General features: G+C 34.9%; 1 protein-coding gene across 3 annotated transcripts; it reads left to right on the top strand.

Moving 5' to 3' along the window:
• Positions 1–365: 365 nt before the first annotated feature.
• On the top strand, positions 366–7,510 carry LOC147863976 (RNA-binding protein 1-like). Of its 3 annotated transcripts, none has more exons than XM_087319610.1 (6): positions 366–581; positions 1,944–2,044; positions 2,114–2,414; positions 2,508–2,569; positions 2,648–2,729; positions 7,315–7,510. In XM_087319610.1, exons 1-6 carry the CDS (start codon positions 506–508, stop codon positions 7,332–7,334), a joined length of 642 nt encoding a protein of 213 aa, XP_087175736.1. In that variant the 5' UTR covers positions 366–505; the 3' UTR covers positions 7,335–7,510. The 3 variants fall into 3 exon arrangements, with proteins under 3 accessions (XP_087175736.1, XP_087175734.1, XP_087175735.1); XM_087319608.1 differs by lacking the exon at positions 7,315–7,510 and adding an exon at positions 4,665–5,106; XM_087319609.1 differs by lacking the exon at positions 7,315–7,510 and adding an exon at positions 3,254–3,385.
• The last annotated feature ends 7,284 nt before the right edge of the window (positions 7,511–14,794 follow it).

Here is a 14,794-nt window from a genome sequence, read left to right as displayed (position 1 = left end):
GTACTTAAGAACTTGTTATGGCTTCAGGAAACGGTAGAAAGCATCTAACTTTCTAAGTAGGAAGCCCACCTCATTGTGAGTGCGTCGTTACTTGTACTTAAGAACTTGTTATAGCGTTAGGAAACGTTGGAAGCATCTAATTAGGAAAGCCCACCTTAGGATGAGTACTCTTCTACTTGTACTTTGGTCTCTGCGTAGTAGTAGACTAGTAGTAGTGGCTAGGTTTTATTTGTAGCTTAAGAAAATCATGGAAAAACGAAAAATGGAAAGGAGGGGTATTTGTGGAAATTAAGAAAGTTAAAGTCGGTTCCCCATTGGAAAGGAAGGGCATTTCGGGCAATTAAGAAAAGCAAACTCGACTCCACACAATTAATTCATCAGTATCAACTGACTTCTCTGCTTCTAGGGTTAGGGTTTCTGTGCACGCTCTGCCTGCGTGCGTTTCGATCCATCGATTGATTGTTCTCTTCTGTCCTCCGTGTCAGCGCTTGCTGTCTGCTCAGATATGGCGGATTACTGGCGCTTCGCAGACAGAATGGGACCTGGTCAAGCCCCCCTCAAACGCCTCAGAAACGATTTCGGTTAGTTTTGACTGCTTCTCTCCTCTTGCTTTCAGTTTCCGTTTTTCTTTCCTTATATCTGTCCACATTTCTTCTCTCGTATTTTCGTACTGCTCTCTTATCTCTCATTCTTTCGTTCTTCCCGTCTTCTTTTTTGCCCTTTATCTAATCTTTTCTGTTCTGTGTTTGACATTGTATATGTCTTCTTTTGTTAGGAAACCTATATTTGTGTTGTTGTTGCCTTGATTTTGCAACACAAACACATGCTGTAGCGTTTGTCGTCGTTTCTTTCTCGAAGATTTTTTTTTTTGTTATCATCGTTTTCTTGTTTTTGCTTTGTCTTACGTTTTAATTCATTGATAGACAGACTTTACGCGTGCATTCTGCTGGTTTAAAGAGATGCGCCTTTGTGATATTACACTTGTTTCTCTCCAACGTGTTTTGTATTTTCCACTAAAAACAGTATTTTTCATCGATTTCCTCATTCAAAATTTTATATAGACAGCAGTGTATTTTCTTGCCCTCAAGTTTTGATACAGAAAAGAGAGTACTTTCTTTGGTGGTGTATTTCCTTTCCTTGCATTGAAATACTAAAATGTCTCTGAACTTGAAAACGTTATTTTATATAGGACTCATATGCATATGCCAAAAGTTACATACTATATAAAATTGGAAATAACTTTTTATAGGAAAATTTCTCTTCCATTGATTGGATTTCAAGGAGGTAGCATTTATTAGCATTATAGAATGCCTATGGAGAGGGCATATATTTGAACCAACTTTAGAGGGAAAATTCCTACCATTTGAACCAGATGTAACGCCTGATTCCATGATATATGAACAGCCTAGTTTTTAAACCACATGAATCGGTCCATGTTTTTGTTGTTCTGTGTTTACTTCTAGTGTTGGTATTGGGGGGGGGGGGAGTAGGCTTGATTTAATTGCCAAGTGATGATATTTCAAGAGAATATTTACTTTTTGATATTTTTATTCACCCTATTTTGCAACAAAATTAAGGAACAAGAAGTGATATTCACTGAAAACAAGTGAAGAATTGGAAAAACTGAAAGATTGGGTCAAATCTCTGTACACATAAGAGTTCTGTATATAATTGGCAAATTTTCCTATACCATTTAATAAGTTGATTATGTTCTTTATTTTTACCCTTTTCGTGAATGATATCAGTCTCTGTCATATAGAATGATACGTATTGATGTTTTGGAATGTTTGCTTTAGAATGATATGCTATACATATTCTAATAATAATACGGTAACTTAATAGTAGTGCTGCTCATTGTCAAATTGTATATCTAAATGCATTTTGTCAGAAATTTCTCTTCTTTTTGAATTTGGTTTAAGGCCTCTTTGTGGTTCTATGTGCAGATGATTTAGCACCACCTGCATCAGCCTACTTTCCACGAGAGGAGCCCCGTTTCGAAGAAAGAGATGGCCGTCATGCATGGAGGGAACCCGATTCACTTGGGGTAGCTATATGAGTCTTAGCTCCTATTGGGAATATTTCAACAGATTACTCATATGCTTTGCATTTACAGATGGGATATGGATCTGGTTTGAGTGGTGCTGATAGGTCTGGTGTAACCAGTGGTCATCTAGGTTTAAGCGGACACGGGTCTTTGAATCTTGGTCTATCAACACATGATGATCTTGGTCTTTTAGGACAGGGACAGATGCTGGGCGTTGATAAGCCATCCACCATTGGGCGAAATGAATATCTTCCAAGACAAGAGAACCCACTTCCCAGGACAGGTGCACCTGGGCTTCTTCCATCTGATGCATCACCAACTTTGTTTGTTGAAGGCCTACCTTCTGATTGTACTAAAAGAGAAGCATCACGTATCCTTTTAATTTAGCTGGAGGATTTGTAATTCTCATTTGTTTAAGTATACCATGCTTTCTATGTTTGTTCTTGACATCTTCATTACATAGATGTCTTTCGCCCATTTCTTGGATTCAAAGATGTTCGCCTTGTCCGAAAGGATGCAAAAAGGGTGGGTTATTACAATTCTACAGAAATAGTCCAAATTTCAATCTTGTTCTAAAGTAAATTTTCTTTTGCATTATTGCAGCCTGGAGGTGATCAATTAGTTCTCTGCTTTGTAGATTTTACTGATCCCAGGTCTGCAGCAACAGCCATGGAGGCATTGCAAGGTATGTTCCGCTTTTCTATCTACAAGATTTTAGCATTTTAAGAAAATTTCAAATGCATAAGCTTTGATCTGACTTCCATTCTGTGTCTGTGAGTACATAGCCCTTACTGTACTATGTCGTACATGACATGGATGGCCTTCTACTGTGAATTGAAGGCAATGTTTGCATTTTTGAAAAATTGATCAGACATAGGGTTGGTAATGGATGCTGTTGTCATGTTTTAACTTGTAACATGCATAATAGATCTAAGCAATCATATAGTTTCTCATTCCCTTTAAAAAGCAACAAGAATTAGTCCTTGTCCCATATTGTAACATTGGACTGATTCCCTTATAGCTTATCTTGTGCTTCTAGTACAAGACACGACCAAAGAACTTGACATAAACTTGTATCTAATAACAACATGTATAATAGATCTGAGCAATCATATAGTTTCTCAGTCCCTTTGAAAAGCAACAAGGTTAATCCTTGGCCCATATTGTAACATTGGATTCATTCCGTTGTACATTATCTTGTGATTCCAGTACAAGACATGACCAAAGAAATTGATATAAACAACAAATAATACTATTAAGGTGTGTCGTGGTTGTAAATTACTTGTTACAGTTCACAATAGCTTTTTGTACCGCTCCATCAATTAATTCTTAATCTTCCGCGAGCTGAACTGAAGTATTCAATCAAATATTCAACACAATGAGTCATAATTTTGTGGGATGTAAAAATTTAAGCTAGGATTTTTACAGAGATCATTAGGGAACTGCAGCTGAGATTAATACTCGTAAGAGAGCTGTTGGTCATAAATTGCATGGATCAAGAAGTTCAAATATTTGGAATTGAGAGAAGAACTTTGTAATTCAGAAATCGATCTGCGAATTTTCTACACATTTACGTTGCTGCAAATAAAGATCTGAGGGATGAAATGAAGCATCCAAAGGTCAAATACGTGAAAATGTGAAATTAGTATCATCAGCTAGATGAAAAAGAGAAATCAGCATTGAGAGAACATTTTACTAATTCATAAACTGACCCATAACTGGTCTTCACTACGGAGAAAGGGAAATATTGATATATGTTACACTTTTGTGTTGCAATGAACAAAGATTTTGATGCTTGGTGTGCTCAAGTGAAGTTTCAAAATGTTGTAAGACTTAATAATTGAAAGCGAATGGCTGTAAGGCTTTGTGTTGCTTCAAATGGATTGAAATACACGTGTAAACATGAGAAATTAGTACTGAGAGAACGTTTTGCTAATCAAGAAGCTGGCCCACACTGGTCTTGACTATGAAGAGGGTTAAAGATTGACATATCTGATCACAAATGAAGATTTTGAGTATTTCCATGCTCAAGTAAATTAGTAAAATTGCAGTGAGTCCTTAGTAAAATAGAAATTGAAGGTGGATGCACGTAAGGCTTTTCAGTGTTGCAAATGAATTGCAATACAGATCACAGTTTTGATTTCCTGCTTGAGTTTGGATTGTGCGACTTGAAGCCAGTTTTGTATATGTGAAATGGGCACTTAATCCTAGGGAAAGGTCTGTTGCATGGATTAAAGCAGTCAAGATGCTTGAAATTTGAAGTAGTTTTCTCTAAGTTTACAGATAGATGAGAACAGCTGTATTCCTTGTTTGTGCATCCATCCACTGATAATATTGACATTCTTGACAATTAACATCCTTTTCGTTGTTCGATTGATTACGGGATGGAAGTTTGTCGAGCCCTTGTCGATCTTTGACATTTATTGCGGGCTGAAAAATAAATGGCAGCTTCAATACTCAAGTTTAGTAGGGATGGCTCTACGTTTTAAGAACAACACTTCATCCATGTATTAGTATGTTTGTCAACCTGTTGGGTAATATTCGAGGAAAAGATCCGACATTGTTTCGCAGCAGCTACAGCAACATAAGTGAACTTTAAGCTAACCTATTGGTTTTCCAGGATATAAATTTGACGAAACAAGTCGAGAGTCCGATTCTCTACGTTTGCAATTCGCTCGAGCTCCAGGCCCTCGTGGTGGTGGAGGTGGAGGTGGAGGTGGACGGGATGATTTCCGCGGGGGTCGTGACCGTGATGATTTTCCACGGGGTGGTGGTCGCCCTTTCCGACGTTGATTTGATCACGTGAGAGCAAGGGAGTTGTTCTAGGCTTTCTTTATATTTGGGCAGTCTCGAACATTTCAGAAAAATCCCATAACGTTTAGGACTTATTGGAGCATGAGCTTTCTTTCAAAGCTTCCTCCAATATCCACCACTCAACTGGATATTTCTATCAAGCATTTGAAGCGAATGTATTTCTATGACCAGACCCACTTGAACTGGATATGATATGTATTTAGAACGCATTGGTTCGACATTACATAAAATCTTGATTTGACGTCTCAGATCTATGTTCTCATTAACGATAGCTGGGCAGATATGCGGTGAATTTCGCAGATTTTGAATAGAGCTGCTGGAGATGGCCAGGGCTTTGTTATAAACCTTCTTGTCAGGACGTTTTAGATTCTCATTACTGCTATATATGGTTTTTCAAGTGTCAAGTTTTTGGCCGATGTCCCAATTCATTTCTCAGCTCGTAATTGATTAGAGGCTCCATCCTTCGTCACCTTGATGCTCTAAAATTCAATGGCACGATTTCCTTAGCCATCTATAGAGTCATATGGACTGCCAGTCATCGTGTGAAATTTATATTTTCTCAATGGATTGAACCTAGCATGATTTAATCAGCTAATAGACGAATGACGAACAATTAGGATTGTGCTTTTCTTTGTTATAATACTCGCCTGTTTGTTTAATTCCTAGAACTTATCTGCTATAGGCCTACAAATGTTCTTGAGCGTTGAGTTTACATATACTTTGGCCTACACACACCTGATGTTCAATGGGCCAAAGATGAAAGTTGTACCTATGATGCTTTCTATACATGAAGCAAGGAATTTTTTATCAACAAAGGCGAAGACTCTGCCCTTATGTTGGAATTGATTATTTTTTGATTTTATATTCGAGTTTGAGGTTCTCATTTGCCCTTATAAACGACTTCTCCTGGTTGTACAATATGGAGTGGTAAGAGAGAACTGTTAGTGTCAATTGGCGTTTATTTAGAACTTAGAATTTGGGAATGTTTGAAAATTAGTCAGTGGAACTTTGCTTAAAACGTGGAGAAGGTAGGAAACTTAGATTTTGTTTTCTTAAACTGTAATAAAATATTTTGTTCCCATGCTTTCGTGATCAAGTGCGAGGTTCTCATTTTCCCTTATAAAAAGAGCTATCCTGGTTGTATAATATGCAATTGTACTGTCAATTGATGTTTGTTTAGAGCTTTGACTTTGGGGAATGTCGAAAACTATCCATACGAAATTGTGTGCCATTTCTTGGATGTCTCAATCTGAGGATTTATAAGGTGTTCCGTAGCCTTTTTGCTAGAAGAAGCAAGTTTCTTGCTTATTACGTGCTGGGCCAAGTAATGCATGAAACTGAGAATGTTCAACAATTGGATTCTTACCATTTCTTGGAAAGTTCAGCATGAAAGAGAATTACTGAATTTCAGATCATATTACAACTGAACAATGGGCAAGTAAAGCTAATATGTTTAAGTGAAGCCCAGTACCAAAGAGTAATAGCAGTGTCGCAAAACTATGGTTGCAGAGTTTATTCAACGTAACGGTGTTCAGATCCTTTGAGATTTTCATCATAGGAAGTTATGCTTTGCATATATAAGGATCCATACCTTGAGCGAATTCCGTAAATGATATATGATGCTTGTGAAATGGCATCTTCACTTCCTTGGATTAGAACTCTAATAACTTTAAAAGTGTCACCGATATTTGCTGTCTAGAACAGAGGGATCGATGACATTAACAGTATTTTGTCAATCAACGTATGGATTATCCAACTATCTGTATCATATAAACGCTTCGTACCCATAGTATGTTGGCCATCACTATTGGAAGGCTTCTACTTGAAAGTAGGGTTGCAAGGCTGAGTGGAGATAGAAAAGTGGAGTAGAACCTGTCTGCAGTGTTAAAGAGATTAATTATCTGGAATGATTATTATGTAGATCTTTCCAGTTGTGTGGTGCGAAAGATGCAAAGAATATGGAATCTTTTGTGACAAGATCAAAAGGATCTCTATATATTACAGAAGAGTTTCCTGAGGATGTTAGTTATTGTTCCCTTTCACTGTTTTGATATGCTCAAATGTGTATAAAAATCACAACTGGACTGGATTGTTCAGCATCTAAATAGTTAGTTGCACATGGTTTCTCAGTACCATCAAAACGTCCCATTCAATGATTCCATTTAAATTGATTTCTGCTAAATACCATGATGAAATATTTAGATTGCATTTTAGAATAAAGGCTACATACTTGGCATTCATTTAAGAAAGCATGAGAAACAAGGTTTTTTCTCATCAAGCTTGCATTTACATATTTGGATTGGCAATTTTTAAATTATTGAGGTTCTATTGTAAAGCTTTGCCTGTATCAAAGTTGAAAGCATATTTTTATGTATTTGAATTGTTGATTTTTAAGTTGTCAAATGTGTTATAAAAAGCTTTCTGTGATTCAAAGTTAATTTGCTTGAACATTTCAGTGTATGCTGAACTATCATAACACTTAACTGCAATATCTTGCTCATGTGAAACAATGTAATTCAACAGTGAATTTGAGCTATAAAGCAAGATTGTGTATCATTCTATTGTCTCTTAATGTACAATTGGCCAAAGTCTTAATTCTCTAAAATGATTTATTTACTGTATTATTTTTTCCAAGTATCGTCTTACATTTAATTTGGTGTAATTTTTAATCTAACCTTTGATCTTGTTAAAAAGTATTTTTTGCATTATTTTATCTGTTGTGGCCTGTTGCTGAAAGGGTGAGATCTGAACATAAGTGCATACATTCATCTTAACTTTCTGCAATTCTTTCTGTAGTATCAATAATCGTATTTGAAAACCTGGTATTTGAATATGAATATATGATTCAGCTTTGGATCATACTCATGCAATAGTTAGTAAATGTGTGTAGACCAAGCTCATTGGAGTTCTAATGCAATAAAGATTGTCGGGGCCCTCCAGAAGGTTTACGATGTTTTGATAGAGAAATTTAAACAAAGTATTAAGGCATGCTGCTCGTAGACAGTATCTAGTTAAACATAATATGGTAGTTTGCTACTCGTAGATAGAAAGCTCGTGAAAGTAGTCACTCTTATTATTTTGTTCTTTAAAGTCAAAGAGTGGTACATCTTAAGCTAATTTATATTTTGCTGATTAACCTATCAAATCAGGATAGATTTATGTGACACTGTTTCCTAACGAAGTCGCATAGATACAGGTATCACAAGACTTTGTTGTATCAGTAATACTCTTTTTGTCAATGACGATATATAAACTCACAATGTGCTGACAGAAGTTTCTGTACACCTGGAAGTCCTAGATGTTAAATTATTTAATACATATTGAGTATGTGCACATTTCCCACTGATCTGCTATATCAATTTAATATGTTGTGAGAACCAATTTACTGTGATGTCGTACTTTTGTCAGTAGTGGTATATTTGAAACCAGTTGTTTGGAGTGTGATATATGTCTATAGAAATCAAATAGTACTTGGATCACAAAGAACCTGTGTTATGAGTCTGATGGCTGAAGGCAGAACTTGTCTTTTGCATGTATATATAAAATGGTTAGTTTGGTACGTTTCTTCTGAATTCTCATGGAAGCCAATGTCTAGACCATTGAATAGAAACAAAGTGGCAATAATATATACTGAAGTGGGTCTGTTTTGATACACCATGCATGACAGGTTCAATACCTGCTGCCATTCAAGCAGTTGGTAGAAACTAGTAAGAAGTATACGAAATATGGTGCCTTCTATGTAACTAGAGCTTGGCAACAATCCTAGATAACAATTGATAATGCCAATAGGTTACATTCGAAATATTAGTGTGATTTATTGAGAAATGACCTGTAATGTTTGTTTTTGCGGAGGCACTAGCTTGGTAAGAGGCCTTGTAATGTAATATTAGGGTGGGACAGTCTTTAATGTTCGTATTCATGTAATATCAGTGCGAGATGTGTATTATTATGGAAAATGGAGAATGGAGAGTATACATGAGTTTGATAAACAAAATCATGTGTGGACGAACATATGCCAAATGAGGCACTGATCCACAATCCTGAGAAGCAAGACAATGTGTAATACATTGTAAACTAGAAGTATAATCTCTTGATACAATGAAGGTTTAAGTTTAGAGCCTCTATAATTTGTTAGAATTTCATTGTCCTGTAACACTAATGTTTTTAAGGAATCTACTTATTTGTGCAAGATTTGGAATTCTTGAGCATAACTTATTGTGGTCAAGGTAGGCTGAAATGTGGAGAAAAGAAGTATTACTTGTTTAAAGGTTTGGAAGTGTCGGACCGACCATGGATTTGAGGTTTATGATTGGGTCAGAATCCATAATAGGTAACATATGAGCAAGAGAAGAAGAATGAACAAGTACCGTGAGGGAGAGACAAGCATCTGAATTTCAGAAGTGGTTGTTTCTTGTATCTGGATGACGGATAGAGAAATATATAAAAATGTATTTAGGAAATGACTAACTGCAAATAAAGTTATTTGAATGGACAACCAACTGAAGGTTAGTTTGATTTTAAGGAGGGACGATTTCTCTCTTTTTTATTTTACTATACAGGTAACAGATTCATGTCCTTGTGCAGAATGGTTGCATTGTGAACAGAAGAAAGTAAGTAAGAATAAATAAAAAATATTCTTTACAAATATGCAAAAATGAGGGGATATCTCTAGAGAATAATGCATGATGCATGATTGCTAAGACAGAAATGAAATGGGCTTTGGCTTTTGTTCTTTTTACAATTCGGGGTTTCAAACCGTATATAAGTCCATCCCAACTTTTTGTCCTTCAAATGACTCCAAAAATCTTGCTGTAGAATTGTAGACCGAATTGTAGACTTCCATGTTTTGTTGCTCATTTTGCTTGAGCGCTTTTTGGTATTTCAACCAATCATGTGTTTTTGGTATAAACATATGGTTAGTAGAAAAGAAAAGCTTGATTATCTACCAATCATATGTTGATGATTAGTAGAAACTCAACACACCATCAAAAAGAAGAGATGAGCAATAGAGAATCAAAATGTAAAAAAGCAAAGAGCTTCGTACTTGTATACCCTAAATAGAGAGTTGTTGTCAACAATGAGCATATCATGATATATGAAAGGAAACAAAAACCAAGAAAGAAGATTGTAAAAACCTAGATATCTATCTATCCTATTTGTATGAGCACAATAACATTCATCATATAATTTCTCCATGCCATTGAGCCTAGACATATAACTTTAAGCATTATCCTTTTGCTCATCTACCTATTCAGCTTTGAATATGCATGGATCATGGGTTCCATGCCAATTATATGTTAGTAGGATTACCATGTAAAAGTATATCAGGTCATTGATTCAGATGTTGAAGACTTGAAAGATTATAGTTTGCTTTCAAGTGTAAGAGGGCCATATTCAATTACTTTGTGCTCATTTTCTAATACATACACGTTGGAAGTGTTATTAGCTACCTTTTCATACTAAGAGAATACTTCATCTTCCTATTTCAATCATAATGACTTTGTGATTCCTCAAGTTGATAAGGTAATTAATTGTTTGTGGCTGATCCTCTATAGTCATATGCACATATTTTTGTATCGATGAGACGAGTTCCTATGTGATGAATTTGAGGATTTTGTGGTAAAATATCAACTGAAATGGGTCTAAGCACCATTCCATACTTGGCAGAAGCTATCTAGTGCTTGACGAATGCTTAGAATGAATAACACTATTGTAGTCCAACTATGGACATTCATGGTTCATTTGGTGTCCATAATAGATATGATGTTGTACATTGTCTCATACTACATGGTTATCGGCCTTTTGACTTCCAATTGAGATATCACAGGTGGGCACATGGATGATTTGTGCCTAACTTCGGTTTGTGGATGCGATCTATATAACCCAACTATTAGGAAATTATGTAGCATAGGTTTGTATAGGATACCGATGAACCTATTCATGAGTTTTTCATTTGAAATTTTGTTGTCAAGATTATATTGTTGATGTAAACTCTTAGTATTCTCGCAATTTCTTCTTGCTTTAAGGAGGAAGGTCAATCAATATCACTCCATATAGTCCCTCATGCAATATTTCTTTATGAAATCTCTCTACGTTGTAGAAATCTTCTATAATGTCATTTGATAATGTTTAGAACCATATAGTCAATTGTTCATCAAATGTTTGCTTAAAAGCTAGAACTCGTCTTTAAAGAGGAAAGTCAATCAATATCACTCCATATAGTCCCTCATGCAGTATTTCTTTATGAAATATCCTTCTACGTTGTAGAAATATTTTAGCTTGTCATTTGATAATGTTTAGAACCATATCTTCAATTGGTCATCAAATGTTTGCTTAAATCCCAGAACTCGTATTGTATCCATAAGGAGTTTGTAGGCATGAATGACTTGCTTGAAGTTGTGTAAAAAATTTAATGTTCTTAGGCCGTTGTGTAATGTCACTTCAACAAGTTTGCAAGCTCATATCCCTCCCTAGAAAATGAGTTCAATTTGCCAATCATAAAAAGACCTAGAGTAAGAAAGGCCTACAATAGACAAGTTAGAGAAAACATTAGTCAACCCAGAAGAAGAATTATCTCAATGGAATTGTGTGTATTAATGACAAATCTCACCAATATGCCTTCATGATGAAGGCAATGGCTTGATGTTGGTTTTATTTATTTATTATTTATTTATAGTTATTACAATCATCCTTGATCATGGGTTCTTCACACATTTGCCTAGAATTTCATGGTTATATAAATGAATATCTCGCTAGGTATGGTATGGACTATTTATAGGAATATTATTTGTCATAGGTGGAGTGAACATCTAACTTTCAAGTTTCAATTAGAAGGACGAGATTTTCTAAGACAACTCAAATTTTGGCATTGGGGTTTTGATTATTTCAAATTGTATGTTTCCACCCATATGCCTCTAGGCTTGGGTACAAATGTATGGCATGGAATTCCACAAAATTAGATAACGGACAAACAATACACCACTTACATTTTAAAACCTAAAAGTTAATGTTTGGTTGACAAGATGGTTACGAAATACATTGCACTCAATCTTGGAAGATATCATGATTTATAACAACACAGATAGACTATTTAGTGGTGGAAGGCTTCTAATGACATGTAATGAATCAACATATTTTAGCATTGTTGCTTTTCGTGTGTGCTATTTGAGAAGGAGACTTTAATATATCATAGATACTGCATTGATACATTGTTCAAAAAGTTGTTAAAAACTATGTTCAAGAAAATATCATTAAATTTGTGAGCTTCTCCACTACGTATTTGTAGGCATTCAATCAATAGACTTTCCTTTTGGTTTTTGTATTTTTCTCTTTGTAAATGTATTGTTCATCCTAAAGTGAGGATGTAAAATTTCCCAAAGGCCCAAACATGAACACGTGGTATGTTACACCCCAATATCAACATGTAGCTATAGTACAAAAAAGTTCCAAGTGTGGGTAAAAATTCTACATATGAACGAAAATGTTGTCAAACTTTGTACCTTTAGTTCTTTTATGAAAAGGTACATGCATTGAAGTGATTCGACCAATGGTAAAGAGGATGTCTTTTGTGCTACTTATTCATGCCTCTATAGTAGCCAACAAAACAATGTGGATGGAAAACCTTTCATAAGCATTATGTTGGGGTTGAGAATATTTATTATGTGTTGTGTGTGAACTACTTGAGTAATTTTGTAATGTGCTCGTATATGAGAGTGTTGCCCACTTCAAGGCCCCAATGTTGATTCACAAGTTGTGCATACTTTGGATACATTTGGAAATTGATTATAATGCCACAAATTAAAACTACTTTTGAGCCTACTATGACATAACACAAATATAAGGATGAAAAAGATCAAGTAAAAGATGTGAGGAATAAGAATGAAAGCTCGATGGAATTAAAGGTGACAATGACACTATGAATTTTTCTTCAAGAAAGTCGTAGAGTGAATTTACACCAACATTGCTACAACTTGACACCTTTTAAATACTAACCAACTTGAAACCAAATGCGTAATAACAATTATCTCAATGTTGATACAAGTGTAATGCGTGTCTCACATATAAGCTATGCCACATTAGTCATTGACAATGCTTTCTTTCCATTATCTACATATGTATATTGAAGGATTTCTTTGTAGTTAGATAGTTAATTCTTTAGGCTTTTCAAAATTGTTCATTGTACAAATAATTACTCATGTAACATCAAGTGCCATCATCCATGAATCAAATTAATAATATTTTTATCTCTACACTAGAACAATGTTATACTTCTTTCCATGAGAGGAAGTTGCCATAGCCTTCACCTCTACCTCCATTACCTTGACATTCTTTCATTAAACATTTGGAGAATTATTCTTAAGTTAAATAGTAGTTCTCAAGTTCACAATTCCACAAGAGCGTTGACATCAATTAGCTCAAAGGGAACTTGCATCCAATTGTAAAAATGTTTATGAGAAATTTGAAGTATGGCTATCAATGAGAATGTTGAAGCATTTGAGCTAGAACCTCTTTGACACAAACAAAAATATTAGACTAAAAAACAAGAACGTGAATATTGTTTCTACACATATACGAAACATAAACTCATAAACTCCACAAAGCTATGAGAAAAAGAAAGCAATCACATAGATTACAATACATATATTAATTGAATAAATTAAATCAACTAGAAATGTGGACACAAGTTCTTTAATTTCAATTGTAATCTCTAGAGAACGAAAAGAGTGAAGGCAAGGATTGGTGACTACGTATTCGGTTCAATAATAAGTGATAATAAATACATCCCATATTTACTAAATTTCATCTTCAATAATGATACACTGTTGTGAAGTACATTACAAATGTTTCAAAGAATGCAAAAACAAAAAATATTGGCTTACTATATGACAATGGTCGTTGCATATTGAAGTTTTCAAACTTCACTTGGAACTTAGAAAGAGGAATTGTGAACGAGACATGGTAAAAACTTGTTGATACAAAAGTTAAAACTTTGTGGGCATTCACATGTCTACAGACAAATCTTATGTTATAGTATATTATCTATAATATCCATGATTTGAACAGTAAATGGGGAGCACATCATTGACAATGTTGAAACTTGGAAACAAATATTTGACTGAGTTGTTTACGAAGAACCTCCTATCCTATCTCGGGATGGTGAATTATCTAGAATACCAACATGGGAACCCTCATGGGTAGTGGAATGCTCCTAATTGGCATGTAATGAATCAAAATATGTAGGCATTGTTGATTTTCATGGGTGAAGGACATATCAATATACATAAATATGTTATGTAATGACGCAATTATGTCCTATTATATGCTAGAAAAATATGGTTGTATCTCTTAAACAAGTTAACGTCGTCTTTTAGTACACTTGTATTGTCAGTTAGTTTCCTTTTTTTGTCCAAACACTTACCACTCATTCCAAAGTGATGAGAATGTGATACAATTTAGTGTATAAATCGTTTCAAATTAAGCGAACATCTATGACATACTTTTTCTTGCCAAAATTTGTGGTACGATAAACTACTGGAGATAAGCTACCATGGTCTGGGACATTATACATTTACATTGTTGTATTCAAGATTGACGCATTGATCTATAACATGATGTCTAATCATTGTTTCGACCTATACACTACGACATTGCTTTTGCATTCTTGGTTCATATTTTTTTGGCCAACTATTGAATGCATATTCAAACTTTTTTGTATGCACTTTCAGGAATCAAGGAGTAGTTCAAGACATGAAGAAAGTTCAAGAAACATTAGACCTCCTAATTGGTCAAACTTGATAAAATGAACTATGGAGGGTAGTTCAAGACATGAAGAAACATTAGATGTTGTATTAGGTCAAACTTGATAAAATGGATTGTGGAGAGTAGAAATTAAACTTTTATATAATTTTGTATAGTGTTTGCAAATTAGATTGTGGC

This window comes from Azolla caroliniana, unplaced genomic scaffold (assembly GCF_043228905.1).
Source record: "Azolla caroliniana isolate FFs.n. ecotype wild unplaced genomic scaffold, voAzoCaro1.0.p SCAF_5, whole genome shotgun sequence".
In the NCBI taxonomy this organism is placed as follows: domain Eukaryota; kingdom Viridiplantae; phylum Streptophyta; class Polypodiopsida; order Salviniales; family Salviniaceae; genus Azolla; species Azolla caroliniana.
The sequence above is the reverse complement of the archived record's forward strand: the minus strand, read 5'-3'. Positions and strand labels throughout refer to the sequence as shown.

Bases quoted from the DNA above. Each gene is read 5' to 3' on its own strand.
- LOC147863976 (XM_087319608.1), top strand. From the start codon at position 506: ATGGCGGATTACTGGCGCTTCGCAGACAGAATGGGACCTGGTCAAGCC. The intron at 2,045-2,113 runs GTAGCTATATGA...TTGCATTTACAG, and splicing joins GGGAACCCGATTCACTTGGG to ATGGGATATGGATCTGGTTT. The intron at 2,570-2,647 runs GTGGGTTATTAC...GCATTATTGCAG, and splicing joins TCCGAAAGGATGCAAAAAGG to CCTGGAGGTGATCAATTAGT.